This window comes from Eleutherodactylus coqui, chromosome 5, assembly GCF_035609145.1.
Source record: "Eleutherodactylus coqui strain aEleCoq1 chromosome 5, aEleCoq1.hap1, whole genome shotgun sequence".
NCBI classification, from domain to species: Eukaryota; Metazoa; Chordata; class Amphibia; order Anura; family Eleutherodactylidae; genus Eleutherodactylus; species Eleutherodactylus coqui.
Window position 1 is genome coordinate 8,623,631 of NC_089841.1, and position 13,878 is coordinate 8,637,508.

At 49.6% G+C, this 13,878-nt stretch overlaps 1 protein-coding gene across 1 annotated transcript in view; it reads right to left on the reverse strand.

Moving 5' to 3' along the window:
- LOC136628683 (zinc finger protein 420-like) overlaps positions 1 to 13,878 on the reverse strand; it is a 312,230-nt gene that overhangs the window by 37,876 nt on the left and 260,476 nt on the right. Inside the window, exon 7 of the mRNA XM_066604789.1 lies at positions 4,108 to 5,182. Within this exon, the coding sequence (XP_066460886.1) occupies positions 4,108 to 5,182 (1,075 nt within the window). The remainder of the gene's footprint in view (positions 1 to 4,107; positions 5,183 to 13,878) is intronic.

Sequence of the window (13,878 nt, forward strand, 5' to 3'; positions counted from 1 at the left end):
GCCGTGACAGTTGAGTGTGCTCAAAGTAGTCAATCTGTGAGTAATTGAGGACAGAGGCAGGATCATTAGGTATCACCCCACCCCACCCTCTCCCCCATTCTATGATACCTATCAGGACTCGAACCCTAGACTTCTTGCACTCCAGTAAGCAGCTCTCTTCCCTGGGATATCCAGTTGCTTGCTGAAACCCAGCCTTGTTCTGTTTCTTTGCTCCTACTAAATCTGTTTCCTGTCTCCCTGCCCTGGCTCAGCCCTGCTACTAATTATGACTCCCTAAAAAAGCCTAACCGTGCCTCAGATCCAGTGAGTGATTATTGTGCTCCACCACCTTGATCAAGCTTCTCTTCCTCCTGTTCCTCTGCAATTGCACCGATACCTCTTGCTTCCATTAGGCTACACTTCCATCTCATCCCATTGTACTGCATACCTGTCACAGCAAGTCGGAGATAAGATACAGCTACACCCTATCACCCACAGAGATAAACCATGAGGTCGGGACCATCACAGTACTGCCAAGAGGTTATTTGCAGGACAGGCATGATGGGCTCTGTTCTTCTCCAGGTTTAATTTTGTTGTGTCCTACCACCCAGGTTGCCAGAATGGCAAGGCAGATGCATTATCCAGGATATTCTCAGAGCCTGAAGAGAAGTTGAATACTGACCACACAATTCTGTCTTCAAATATTTTTTTAGGTAGCCTGCATTCTGAGGTCCTGCTAACAAGGTTTAAAGGAGGCTACAAAAGTGACTCTTTTCTGAATCATAACTAGAGAAGCTGATATTTATGTGCAGCACAAGAGAGGGGATTGGCTGGAGAAAATCCACACCCAGCCAGCTCAATTTTCCCACATATGTGAAGCTGTGATGCTGTAAACCCATATAGTAAAGGTGTGGAAACAAAATCAGGTTCCTTCTGATTTCACTGTTTGTTCCAAATTGGTTATTAGAGAAGACATGCACATGGAGAGATGACACTGACAAGTGCTTGTATCACCGGTAGTCTACATTCTAGTTTATATCAAAAGTAACTTAGCTTTTACAAAGGATTGCATTACAAAATAGGAGTATCCAAAAAGGGATGTGTTCACACCCGATTGGTTACATACATATTTAGGTGTGTTACGAGGGACTGCTGATAAGTCTTTGACTTTACCCAGAAAGAAACGAGATAGGAAGATTAAACATTACATTTATCCCCCATACTCTCCACTGATGCCAACACACTTCTTACATCGGTATTTCAAGTTCTGCAAGCCTTGCAAAAAGAAGGATTTCGATTGTGCCTCAAACTAGTCATCCGTAGCAGCCATGGCATCAGAAATGGTGTGAAATTTGGTACCTTTGAGGTGTTTCTTCAGGTTTGGAAATACGATAGTCGGAGGAAGCTAAATTTGGTGAATAAGGTCGGTGGTCAACCAGCTGGAAGCCTAGCTCCACCAGTTTTGCCATGGCCGCTTGTGCAGTGTGAGCCGAGGTGTTGTCTTGCAGGAACAAGATTCCTTTGGACAGCTTGCCGCGCCTTTTGGCCTTTAGAGCTGCCTTCAATTGGTCCAAAAGTTCAATGTAATACCTTGCATTGATGGTGGAACCATTTTTTAAGGTAGTCCAGTAGCAGCACGCCCTCCTTATCCCAGAACACAGACGCCATCACCTTAGAGGCTGATTTTTGCACCCTGAACTTCTTTGGGCCAGGAGAACCACTGTGCCTCCACTTTTTTGATTGCTCCTTGGTTTCAGGGTCATACAAATAAATCCAGGTCTCATCCCTAGTGACCAGTTTATCCAGGAAGCTCTTATCAATCCAGAAACGATGACATATGGACCGGGAAGTTGAGACATTGCCTCTTTCCACAAGGATCCAAAGCAATTTCCTACTTAGACCATAATGAGTCCAGTAAACTTCTGGTGTGCAAAGTTAAGCAGAAACACATAAAAGCTAGACTACCCGACCTGATTGATCCACACTCAAAGCACAAAAGTAGTAACCCTCAAGACATAGTGGAAGCATTTAACAGATTTTACGCAAAACTATATAATCTTAAAGAAGATCCCTCAACGCATCAACCAACCGAGGAAGATGTGGCCGCTTACTTGAAAAGCATTCACCTCCTCTCGCTTGATCAGGATCAATTGAAATTTTTAAATGATCCTATTAGTATAGAAGAAACCTCAAAAATAATAGCAGGAACAAAAAACGACAAAGCACCGGACCAGGACCAGACGGTTTCTCAGGAGAATATTATCAGATTTTCCAGGTTGAACTCATACCCCATTTAACAAGAATATATAATGAGGCCATGAAAAAAGGAAGCCTTCCAAAAAAATAGCTGCAAGCCACAATTATAGCCATCCCCAAACCAGATAAAGACCCCTCTTCCCCAGCTAACTTTAGACCCATATTCCTGTTGAATAATGATACAAAAATGTACACTAAAATTCTCGCTCAACATTTGGGCAAGATTCTACCGGAAGTAGTCCATAGCGATCAGGTGGGCTTTGTGCATGAAAGACAAGCTTCAGATGGCACAACGAAAGCTCTCAATCTTATTTTCAAGGGGAAAGACCTGCAAACACCTTCTTTGCTCCTAACGCTGGACGCGGAGAAGACATTCAACAGAATCCACTGAAACTTTACCTTTGCGGTATTTTATTTCAGGGCGATATCCTCAATTTCACGATTCCAGGCTTCTTCTTGGAAGGGAGGAGGACCCGAGGAATCAAACTAATTGATGATGTCATGGAAAATAAAACTCTGAAGACTTATGAAACCCTAGCCAAAAACGTCAAGTTACCCAACTCAGGCAGATATAAATACATTCACATCAGGAATTTTATATCCAACCAGCCAGATCTAACCCTCAGCATGCCTAAATACCTCTATGAGCCTGTATTTAAATCACCTCAAAGTAAATGCACAATAAGATTCTTTTATGATATTTTAATGGCGAAAAGGAGGAGGAGGATAAAAAATTAAAAAGAGGACATATCTTCAATTGGGAAAAAGATCTAAACAACACATTTAGCCCCACACAGTGGTCCAGGGCTCTATATTGGGCACTGAAGAGTTCAACATGCCCTAGGCTAATGGAAGTACATTATAAAGTAATTACTAGGGGGTATTAGTCTCTCATTCGATTAGCTGACTACTTTCCGGGGACCTCCAGTTCAGGTTGGAGAGAATGCAGGGGGAGAGGATCCCTTTTACACATTTTTGAACCTCTGGAAATCAGTATTTAAATAACTGGATTTACAGGAATAAAAAATAAACCGCATCCATAACTAGCCTTGTTTCTGTTGGGAATAGAAAGCACCCCTATGGATATCAGGAAGGTAGTAACTCATGTTGCCCTTTCAGTAAAATATTCCATATCTAGACACTAGAAAGCCCTGGAACCACCAAAAATCCAGACAATTATAGAACTAAATCTCAGAACACTCAATATGAAAATATTTTCGCTCTCAAAAATGATAGGCTTCAAGCGTATAATTCAACCTGGCACCCATGGCATAGTTATATCAGCACATGAAATACCTCCAGAACATAATGGAGACACTGCCAAGAAATTTTGAACAAGAGAGTGCAAGTGGAAGCGTTGGTATATTATCTTAGACAATACCTTGGAATCACTCTAAACCCCACCTCCACCCCCTTTCCAGCACCTTCCCAAACCCCTCCTGTTATTTCTTGGTCAATCCTGTTTTTTTTTTACTTTTTTTTTTCTTTTTGGGGAGCGGGGGGAAGTTGTACTAAGCAATGATTGTCTATAGATATCATGTTGTTCTGTCTTTTTTAGTAAAAATTATTGAAGATAAAAATAATTGTTGCGTTTTCTGAGAAAATACTATTTTCAGAGTTTGTCACGTATATTATATGTCTACTTGGGATTTTCGACAATTGTCTATTTTTAATTAATAGTAGGTGCAACAAATGACCCAAGCAGGTGCTCATTAGTGAATTTCAGAAGTCACTCATAATTCTACACGAGTAGTCTTAAAATACAATATTTTCAGAAATACAGCATTGATCAGAATGATACACAGTTATGGAATACAAGTATTGTGTACTATTTGTCAATAAAACTAGTTTGGAGAGAAATAAAAATGCTACTTCCCCGTGTGAATTCCCTGATGCCTAAAGAGATGTATTTGCTGGGCAAAACGTTTCCCACATTCTGGACATGAAAATGGCTTCTCCCCTGTGTGAGTTCTCTGATGTGAAACAAGATTTGATTTCACACTAAAATGTTTGCCACATTCTGAACATGAAAATGGCTTCTCCCCTGTGTGCGCTCTCTGATGACTAACAAGTTGTGATTTCTGAGTAAAAAATTTCCCACACTCTGAACATGGAAATAACTTTTTCCCTGTGTGAATTCTATGATGTGTAATGAGCTCTGATTTCCATTTAAAACATTCCCCACATTCTGAACATGAAAATGGCTTCTCTCCTGTGTGAATTCTCTGATGACTAACAAGATGTGTTTTATCAATAAAACATTTCCCACATTCTGCACATGAAAATGGCTTCTCTCCTGTGTGAGTTCTTTGATGTCTAACAAGCTTTGATTTCCATTTAAAACATTTCTCACATTCTGAACATGAAAATGGCTTCTCTCCTGTGTGACTTCTCTGATGTCTAATAAGCTCCGATTTCCATTTAAAACATTTCCCACATTCTGTACATGAAAATGGCTTCTCCCCTGTATGAATTCTCTGATGTCTAACAAGATCATATTTCCATTTAAAACATTTCTCACATTCGGTACATGAAAATGGCTTTTCTCCTGTGTGAGTTCTCTTGTGTATAACAAGATGTGATTTCCATTTAAAACATTTCCCACATTCTAAACATGGGAATGGCTTCTCTCCTGTGTGAATTATCTGATGTTTAACAAGATGTGATTTCCATTTAAAACATTCTAAATAGGAAAATGTCTTCTCCACCATAGGATCTCCTTGATGTTTAGCATTCCTTCTGTGACTTTTCGTCTGCCCAGCAGTCTGTGATGAATCAGTAGATGGGATCTGTACAAGAGGATCCGATGATGGATCTTTGCTGTGAAGGGCTGAGGGGATATCTGAGATAATGGCGGGTTCTTCATATGTACCTTGTGTGATACCCCAATCTTCTACTTTACAGTCTGCAGATATCAGAAATCTCTCCAAGTTCCCGGTATCATCATCTGTCAAAAATTAAATAATGTTTACTATTTTTGAAAAATATACTGCATTTTTCGGACCATAAGATGCACCTAAGTTTTAGTTGGAAGGAAGTAAAAAAAAAAATATTTGACATCTGCGGCCGTCACACTGTTATGGGGTCATCTGCGTCCGACACACTGTTATGGGGTCATCTGCGGCCGACACACTGTTATGGGGGCATCTGCGGCCAACACACTGTTATGGGGGCATCAGTGTCCGACACTGTTATGGGGACATCAGCGTCCGACACACTTATGGGGTCATCTGCGGCCGACACACTGTTATGGGGACATCTGCGGCCGACACACGTATGGGGTCATCTGCGGCCGACACACGTATGGGGTCATCTGCGGCCGACACACGTATGGGGTCATCTGCGGCCGACACACGTATGGGGTCATCTGCGGCCGACACACTGTTATGGGGCATCTGCGGCCGACACACTGTTATGGGGCATCTGCGGCCGACACACTGTTATGGGGCATCTGCAGCCGACACACTGTTATGGGGGCATCTGCAGCCGACACACTGTTATGGGGCATCTGCATCCGACACTCTGCGGCCGGGCATCTGTAGTCGACACTGTTAAGGGGGCATCTGCAGCAGAGACACTGTTATGGGGGCATCTGCGGCCGACACACTGTTATGGGGACATCAGCGTCCGACACACTTATGGGGTCATCTTCGGCCGACACACTGTTATGGGGACATCTGCGGCTGACACACTTATGGGGACATCAGCGTCCGACACACAGTTATGTGGTCATCTACGGCCGACACACAGTTATGTGGCCATCTACGGCAGACACTCTGTTATGGGGACATCAGCGTCCGACACACTGTTATGGGGTCATCTGCGGCCAACACACTGTTATGGGTCATCTGCGGCCGACACTCTGTTATGGGGTCATCTGCGGCCAACACACTGTTATGGGTCATCTGCGGCCGACACACTGTTATGGGGACATCAGCGTCCGACACACTTATGGGGTCATCTTCGGCCGACACACTTATGGGGTCATCTGTGGCCGACACACTGTTATGGGGCATCTGCGGCCGACACACTGTTATGGGGCATCTGCGGCTGACACACTGTTATCGGACATCTGCGGCCGACACACTGTTATGGGGCATCTGCGGCCGGCACACTGTTATGGGGCATCTGCGGCCGACACACTGTTATGGGGGCATCTGCGGCCGACACACTGTTATGGGGGCATCAGCGGCCGACACACTGTTATGGGGACATCAGCGTCCGACACACTGTTATGGGGTCATCTGCGGCCAACACACTGTTATGGGTCATCTGCGGCCGACACACTGTTATGGGGTCATCTGCAGCCGACACACTGTTATGGGGACATCAGCGTCCGACACACTTATGGGGTCATCTTCGGCCGACACACTGTTATGGGGTCATCTGCGGCTGACACACTGTTATGGGGCATCTGCGGCCGACACACTGTTATGGGGGCATCTGCGGCTGACACACTGTTATGGGGCATCTGCGGCCGACACACTGTTATCGGACATCTGCGGCCGGCACACTGTTATGGGGGCATCTGCGGCCGGCACACTGTTATGGGGGCATCTGCGGCCGACACACTGTTATGGGGCATCTGCGGCCGACACACTGTTATGGGGGCATCTGCAGCCGACACACTGTTATGGGGGCATCTGCGGCCGGCACACTGTTATGGGGGCATCTGCGGCCGGCACACTGTTATGGGGGCATCTGCGGCCGACACACTGTTATGGGGGCATCTGCGGCCGACACGCTGTTATGGGGACATCAGCGGCCGACACGCTGTTATGGGGGCATCTGCGGCCGACACACTGTTATGGGGCATCTGCGGCCAACACACTGTTATCGGACATCTGCGGCCGGCACACTGTTATGGGGGCATCTGCGGCCGGCACACTGTTATGGGGGCATCTGCGGCCGACACACTGTTATGGGGCATCTGCGGCCGACACACTGTTATGGGGCATCTGCGGCCAACACACTGTTATGGGGGCGTCTGCGGCCGACACACTGTTATGGGGCATCTGCGGCCGACACTCTGTTATGGGGCATCTGCGGCCGACACACTGTTATGGGGCATCTGCGGCCGACACACTGTTATGGGGCATCTGCGGCCGACACACTGTTATGGGGCATCTGCGGCCGACACACTGTTATGGGGGCGTCTGCGGCCGACACACTGTTATGGGGGCGTCTGCGGCCGACACACTGTTATGGGGGCGTCTGCGGCCGACACACTGTTATGGGGGCGTCTGCGGCCGACACACTGTTATGGGGGCATCTGCGGCCGACACACTGTTATGGGGTCATCTGCGGCCGACACACTTATGGGGTCATCTGCGGCCGACACACTTATGGGGTCATCTGCGGCCGACACACTTATGGGGTCATCTGCGGCCGACACACTGTTATGGGGCATCTGCGGCCGACACACTGTTATGGGGCATCTGCGGCCGACACACTGTTATGGGGCATCTGCGGCCGACACACTGTTATGGGGCATCTGCGGCCGACACACTGTTATCGGACATCTGCGGCCGGCACACTGTTATGGGGCATCTGCGGCCGACACACTGTTATGGGGCATCTGCGGCTGACACACTGTTATGGGGCATCTGCGGCCGACACACTGTTATCGGACATCTGCGGCCGGCACACTGTTATGGGGGCATCTGCGGCCGGCACACTGTTATGGGGGCATCTGCGGCCGACACACTGTTATGGGGCATCTGCGGCCGACACACTGTTATGGGGCATCTGCGGCCGGCACACTGTTATGGGGGCATCTGCGGCCGACACACTGTTATGGGGGCATCTGCGGCCGACACACTGTTATGGGGCATCTGCGGCCGACACACTGTTATGGGGGCATCTGCGGCCGACACACTGTTATGGGGGCATCTGCGGCCGGCACACTGTTATGGGGGCATCTGCGGCCGGCACACTGTTATGGGGGCATCTGCGGCCGACACACTGTTATGGGGGCATCTGCGGCCGACACACTGTTATGGGGACATCAGCGGCCGACACGCTGTTATGGGGGCATCTGCGGCCGACACACTGTTATGGGGCATCTGCGGCCAACACACTGTTATCGGACATCTGCGGCCGGCACACTGTTATGGGGGCATCTGCGGCCGGCACACTGTTATGGGGGCATCTGCGGCCGACACACTGTTATGGGGCATCTGCGGCCGACACACTGTTATGGGGGCATCTGCGGCCGACACACTGTTATGGGGGCATCTGCGGCCGGCACACTGTTATGGGGGCATCTGCGGCCGACACACTGTTATGGGGGCATCTGCGGCCGACACACTGTTATGGGGGCATCTGCGGCCGACACACTGTTATGGGGGCATCTGCGGCCGACACACTGTTATGGGTCATCTGCGGCCGACACTCTGTTATGGGGCATCTGCGGCCGACACACTGTTATGGGGCATCTGCGGCCGACACACTGTTATGGGGCGTCTGCGGCCGACACACTGTTATGGGGCACCTGCGGCCAACACACTGTTATCGGACATCTGCGGCCGGCACACTGTTATGGGGCGTCTGCGGCCGACACACTGTTATGGGGCATCTGCGGCCGACACTCTGTTATGGGGCATCTGCGGCCGACACACTGTTATGGGGCATCTGCGGCCGACACACTGTTATGGGGCATCTGCGGCCGACACACTGTTATGGGGGCGTCTGCGGCCGACACACTGTTATGGGGGCGTCTGCGGCCGACACACTGTTATGGGGGTGTCTGCGGCCGACACACTGTTATGGGGGCGTCTGCGGCCGACACACTGTTATGGGGGCATCTGCGGCCGACACACTGTTATGTTGTCATCTGCGGCCGACACACTTATGGGGTCATCTGCGGCCGACACACTTATGGGGCATCTGCGGCCGACACACTTATGGGGTCATCTGCGGCCGACACACTGTTATGGGGGCATCTGCGGCCGACACACTGTTATGGGGGCATCTGCGGCCGACACACTGTTATGGGGGCATCTGCGGCCGACACACTGTTATGGGGGCATCTGCGGCCGACACACTGTTATGGGTCATCTGCGGCCGACACTCTGTTATGGGGCATCTGCGGCCGACACACTGTTATGGGGCATCTGCGGCCGACACACTGTTATGGGGCGTCTGCGGCCGACACACTGTTATGGGGCACCTGCGGCCAACACACTGTTATCGGACATCTGCGGCCGGCACACTGTTATGGGGCGTCTGCGGCCGACACACTGTTATGGGGCATCTGCGGCCGACACTCTGTTATGGGGCATCTGCGGCCGACACACTGTTATGGGGCATCTGCGGCCGACACACTGTTATGGGGCATCTGCGGCCGACACACTGTTATGGGGGCGTCTGCGGCCGACACACTGTTATGGGGGCGTCTGCGGCCGACACACTGTTATGGGGGTGTCTGCGGCCGACACACTGTTATGGGGGCGTCTGCGGCCGACACACTGTTATGGGGGCATCTGCGGCCGACACACTGTTATGTTGTCATCTGCGGCCGACACACTTATGGGGTCATCTGCGGCCGACACACTTATGGGGCATCTGCGGCCGACACACTTATGGGGTCATCTGCGGCCGACACTCTGTGGGACTGATTGTGGATGGACTGAGAACAGAGCCTATTCTCTGACCCTCTGTGTATTACATCTCAAGCTCCTGGAGCCACGGGGTGCTGGAGATATCAGAGGTGGGATTAAGGCCTTGTTCAAACAGGCTACAAAATCATCGCTATGTTTTGTAGCCTGAAATAACCCATTGGAACCCACGGGCTTCACACGCATGCGTTTCTGTAGCGCTACAAATCTCATGATTTTGTAGCTGGTGTGAATAAGGCCTAAGAGAGGATGTTAGTTGCTGTCAGCCAGGATGGAGAGATGCCGGAGCAGATTTGTAGACAGACCCCTCCTCGTCCTCCCACTGACAGCAGCAAGGCAACAAAACTCTCTGAAGACGCCAGTTAATCCCGAGGTCCACTCACAGGATAAGACGCACAGAGATTTTATCTCCGTTTCTCGAAGGACAAATGTGCATCTTACAGTCAGATAAATGCCGGTAACTATAACAATGGTTGGGATACCAGACGGTGCGTCGTGTTCTGTCACCGGCATTTCTAGGAGATCGTAACATGTGATCGTTGTCAGTACGAGAAACCAAACTAATCTGGTACATATGATGCATTAACCCCTTAGTGACCAGCCCATTGCCTTTTTACGTCCTGAGCCTGCTGGGCTTAATTACCAGAGGACATAAAAACATGCATCCTCTGGGAATGACAGCCCTGCAGGCTCAGGACGTGACAGCTCCATGCTGCCGGTTACAACAGGTAGCTGACAGCCGCGGGACCCAACTCCTGGTCACGCGATCGCCGCTATCCACTGGATACCAGCGATCACGTTAAAAGTCTGTGTAAAGCTAAAGTTTCAGCTCCCCTTACGGATCGGATCAGTAAGGGGAGCAGAGAGTACTCACCCCCGTCCTGCGCGCTGTCCGGCATCTTCCTTTTTCTCCCCGGACCCACCGCCGGCGTCTGCGCATGCGTGCCAGACGCAATACGTCACGCGCATGCGCAGAGGGCCGGGAGGCCCGGGAAATTTAAAACTCCCTGCTCCCGGTTAGTATGAGTAGCCGACAGCAGGGAGCTGTCACCGGGAGCCGCTGTGTGCGGTTCCCGGTCACATGATCGCTGCTATCCAATGGATAACTGCAATCATGTAAAAGTTTTTTAAAAGTTTTAAAAAGTTTAAAAAAAAAAGAAAAAATGTTTGTTTCATCTCTCTTTATGGATCATATCCCTGAGGGGAGATGAAATTAGGTAGCCAAGGGCCCCGGGTTTATCCGCAGATCTGACACGTCAGATTTGCAAAATTTGGTCTGGTCATTAAAGAACCAACAGGCTTGGTCACTAAGGGGTTAAAGAGATTCTGTAATGAGAGTAATCCTCCAGTTTTTGAACGAATCTAAGTAAAGCAGAAGGAAAAAAATTACGATTTTCATTTCTTGACAATTGTGTCATTTAAAATTTTTTTTTTTTCGTACAACACACATATAAATGAAGACTTTAACCCCAAAATGGATCCCTGCTGTTTGTCCTGTGTTCAGAAACATACCCATTGTGGCCCTAATTTTATGTCCGTATGCACAACGGGGCCCAAACCGAAAGAAGCATTACACTTCAACTGTTTTTAACTTTAACATGATTGCCATTATCCATTGGATCACGGCAATCATGTGACCAGAGACTGCTCACCGTGGCCCCCGCTCACTGCTCCAGGCCCTCGGCTACCTCTAATAGCCAGGAGTAAGGAGATTTTAAATTTTTAAGGTCCTCTCCAGCTTCTGCACTTGTGTTCGCCATTTTGGCGCCGGGCGCATGTGCTGAAGCTGGGGAAAGGTCCAAGGATATAGATATTGTCGGGGACATCGCTAGAGGCCTTAGGTAAGTAATTTCACCTCCCCTCGGTGCTTGATCAGTGAGGAGAAGTGAAACGTAAATTTCTAAAAACTTTTTTTTACTTTGCATGATCGCCGTTATTCCATTGGACGCATACCACGGTCCCCGGTGACATCTCCCTGCTCTCGGCTACTCATACTTGCTGGGGGCAGGGTGATTTTAAATTTCCCGGGCCTCCCGGCCTATTGCTCATGTCTGTGATGTTGATGTTTGGAACGCATGCGCGGAAGGCAGCGCAAGGTCATAAAAGGACAAGAACACAGCAGGACATCACAGAGGATGGGGGGTGAGTTATCCATTGGATAATGTTGATCACATGACCTGGGGTCGCTCCTTGTGGCCCCCCCATGACAGATCCAGGTTGTCTGCTACCTCCACCTGCCTGGAGCATGGAGCTGTCACATCCACAAGGCAAGCGTGTTTTTAAGGCCTTGAGGATTAAGGCCCACAGAGCCAGGATGTAAAAAGGCAATGGGGCGGTCACTAAGGAGTTAATCAAGACCCAACTATATGAAGGAGTTAAGAAGTGTCTCTCTCACTCTCTGTCACTCACTCTCTCTCGCTCTGTCACTTACTCTCGCTCTGTCACTCGCTCTGCCACTCTCTCGTCAACGCTTCTCTCTCTCTCTAGTGGTGCTGTTGCTTATCTCTCAGCGGAGGAGGAGCCGTCACAATAGAGGCCGATATGTGCCAGCAGTACAGTATATACAGCCCCGTCCGCTCCCGCCTGTGCACTGATTCGTAGGTTAAACAGGGGCTTACCAGCCCCGTAAAGTGGGATTGGTGGTGTCTGCGTGTGTTGCTTCTTTCATAGCTGCGCTTCAGCCAGCATGGAAGTTCATAGTCTCGCAACGGTGAGTGAGACAGACACAGCAAGACTATGAACGTTGCTTAGCAATGCTTGAATCTCCATAACAGTGATTGTCGTAATACTTAACATGAGAACTTTGATGTGGCCCGACGGTCACTCAATGTCCCACTTCAAATTTTAGGATTTTACAGCGATGCTGAGGATCTAAGGAACCCAACAACACCAAGATTAGATTCCATGAATGATTCGGTGAGTTTCACCCCAACATAAACCGGACATTGAGCTACTCAGATACAGAAATCACCTTTCTAGATGCCGCCATAAAAATTCAGAACAGCCCCATACAGACATCCTTGTACCCTAAACCTAGTGATGGCGGATCTAGGAGAACCAGACAAAAAGTATCCTGCAATGTTGTGGACTCTATGTTGAACTCGCCCCAAACTGTATTATCTGCGGACCTGCAGCCTCTGTCGGTCCTCGCACCAGCCAAAAAAACGTCTCCAGACCTGATAGTAAATTCTAGATGAAGCCGGCTTCCTGGCCTGTATCATTGTTTGGATTACACCTTCCGTGAACCCTTGTCTCCTTAATACTTCGGTCTCAATAGACACGCCGTTAAACGTAGCGACCTGGAATTCGGGTGGAAGAGGGGTCCTTGGGACAGCAGATCTTCCCGCTCTGGTAGTTGGCACGGTACATCGGCCAGAAGCTCTATGATGTTTGCGTACCAGCTCCTTCTCGGACAGTCTGGTGCTACCAGAATTACTGGCCGCCCTTCCCTCTTGATTTTTCCCAATACCCTCGGAATAAGGCGGAGAGGGGGAAACACGTAGGGAAGTCTGAAGTCTGCCCATGGGATGGCTAGTGCATCCGCTGCTACTGCCTGCGGGTCTTGCGATCGGGCCACAAACGGACAAACCTTGTAGTTCATCCTGGATGCCATCAAATCCACATCCGGGGTGCCCCACTTCTGACAAATTATCTGAAAGACGTCTGGATGTAACTCCCATTCACCGGGATCCACCTTCTCCCAGCTGAGAAAGTCTACCACCCAGTTGTCCACACCTGGGATATATACTGCCGAGATGGACCGCAGGTGGCTCTCTGCCCAGCCGAGTATTCCGGCCACCTCGCCCTTGTGCTCCACGTGCCCCCTTGATGGTTGATATAAGCCACCACTGTAGCGTTGTCTGTTTGAACCCGTATGTCCTTTCCCTTGAGGCTTGGTTTGAAATGATGGAGCGCTAGGCGTATGGCTCGTAGTTCCAAGGCATTGATCGAGAGTTTTGCCTCGCTCTGCGACCAATGTCCTTGTGTCGACTGACTCCCCAGTGTCCCGCCCCAGCCGGAACGG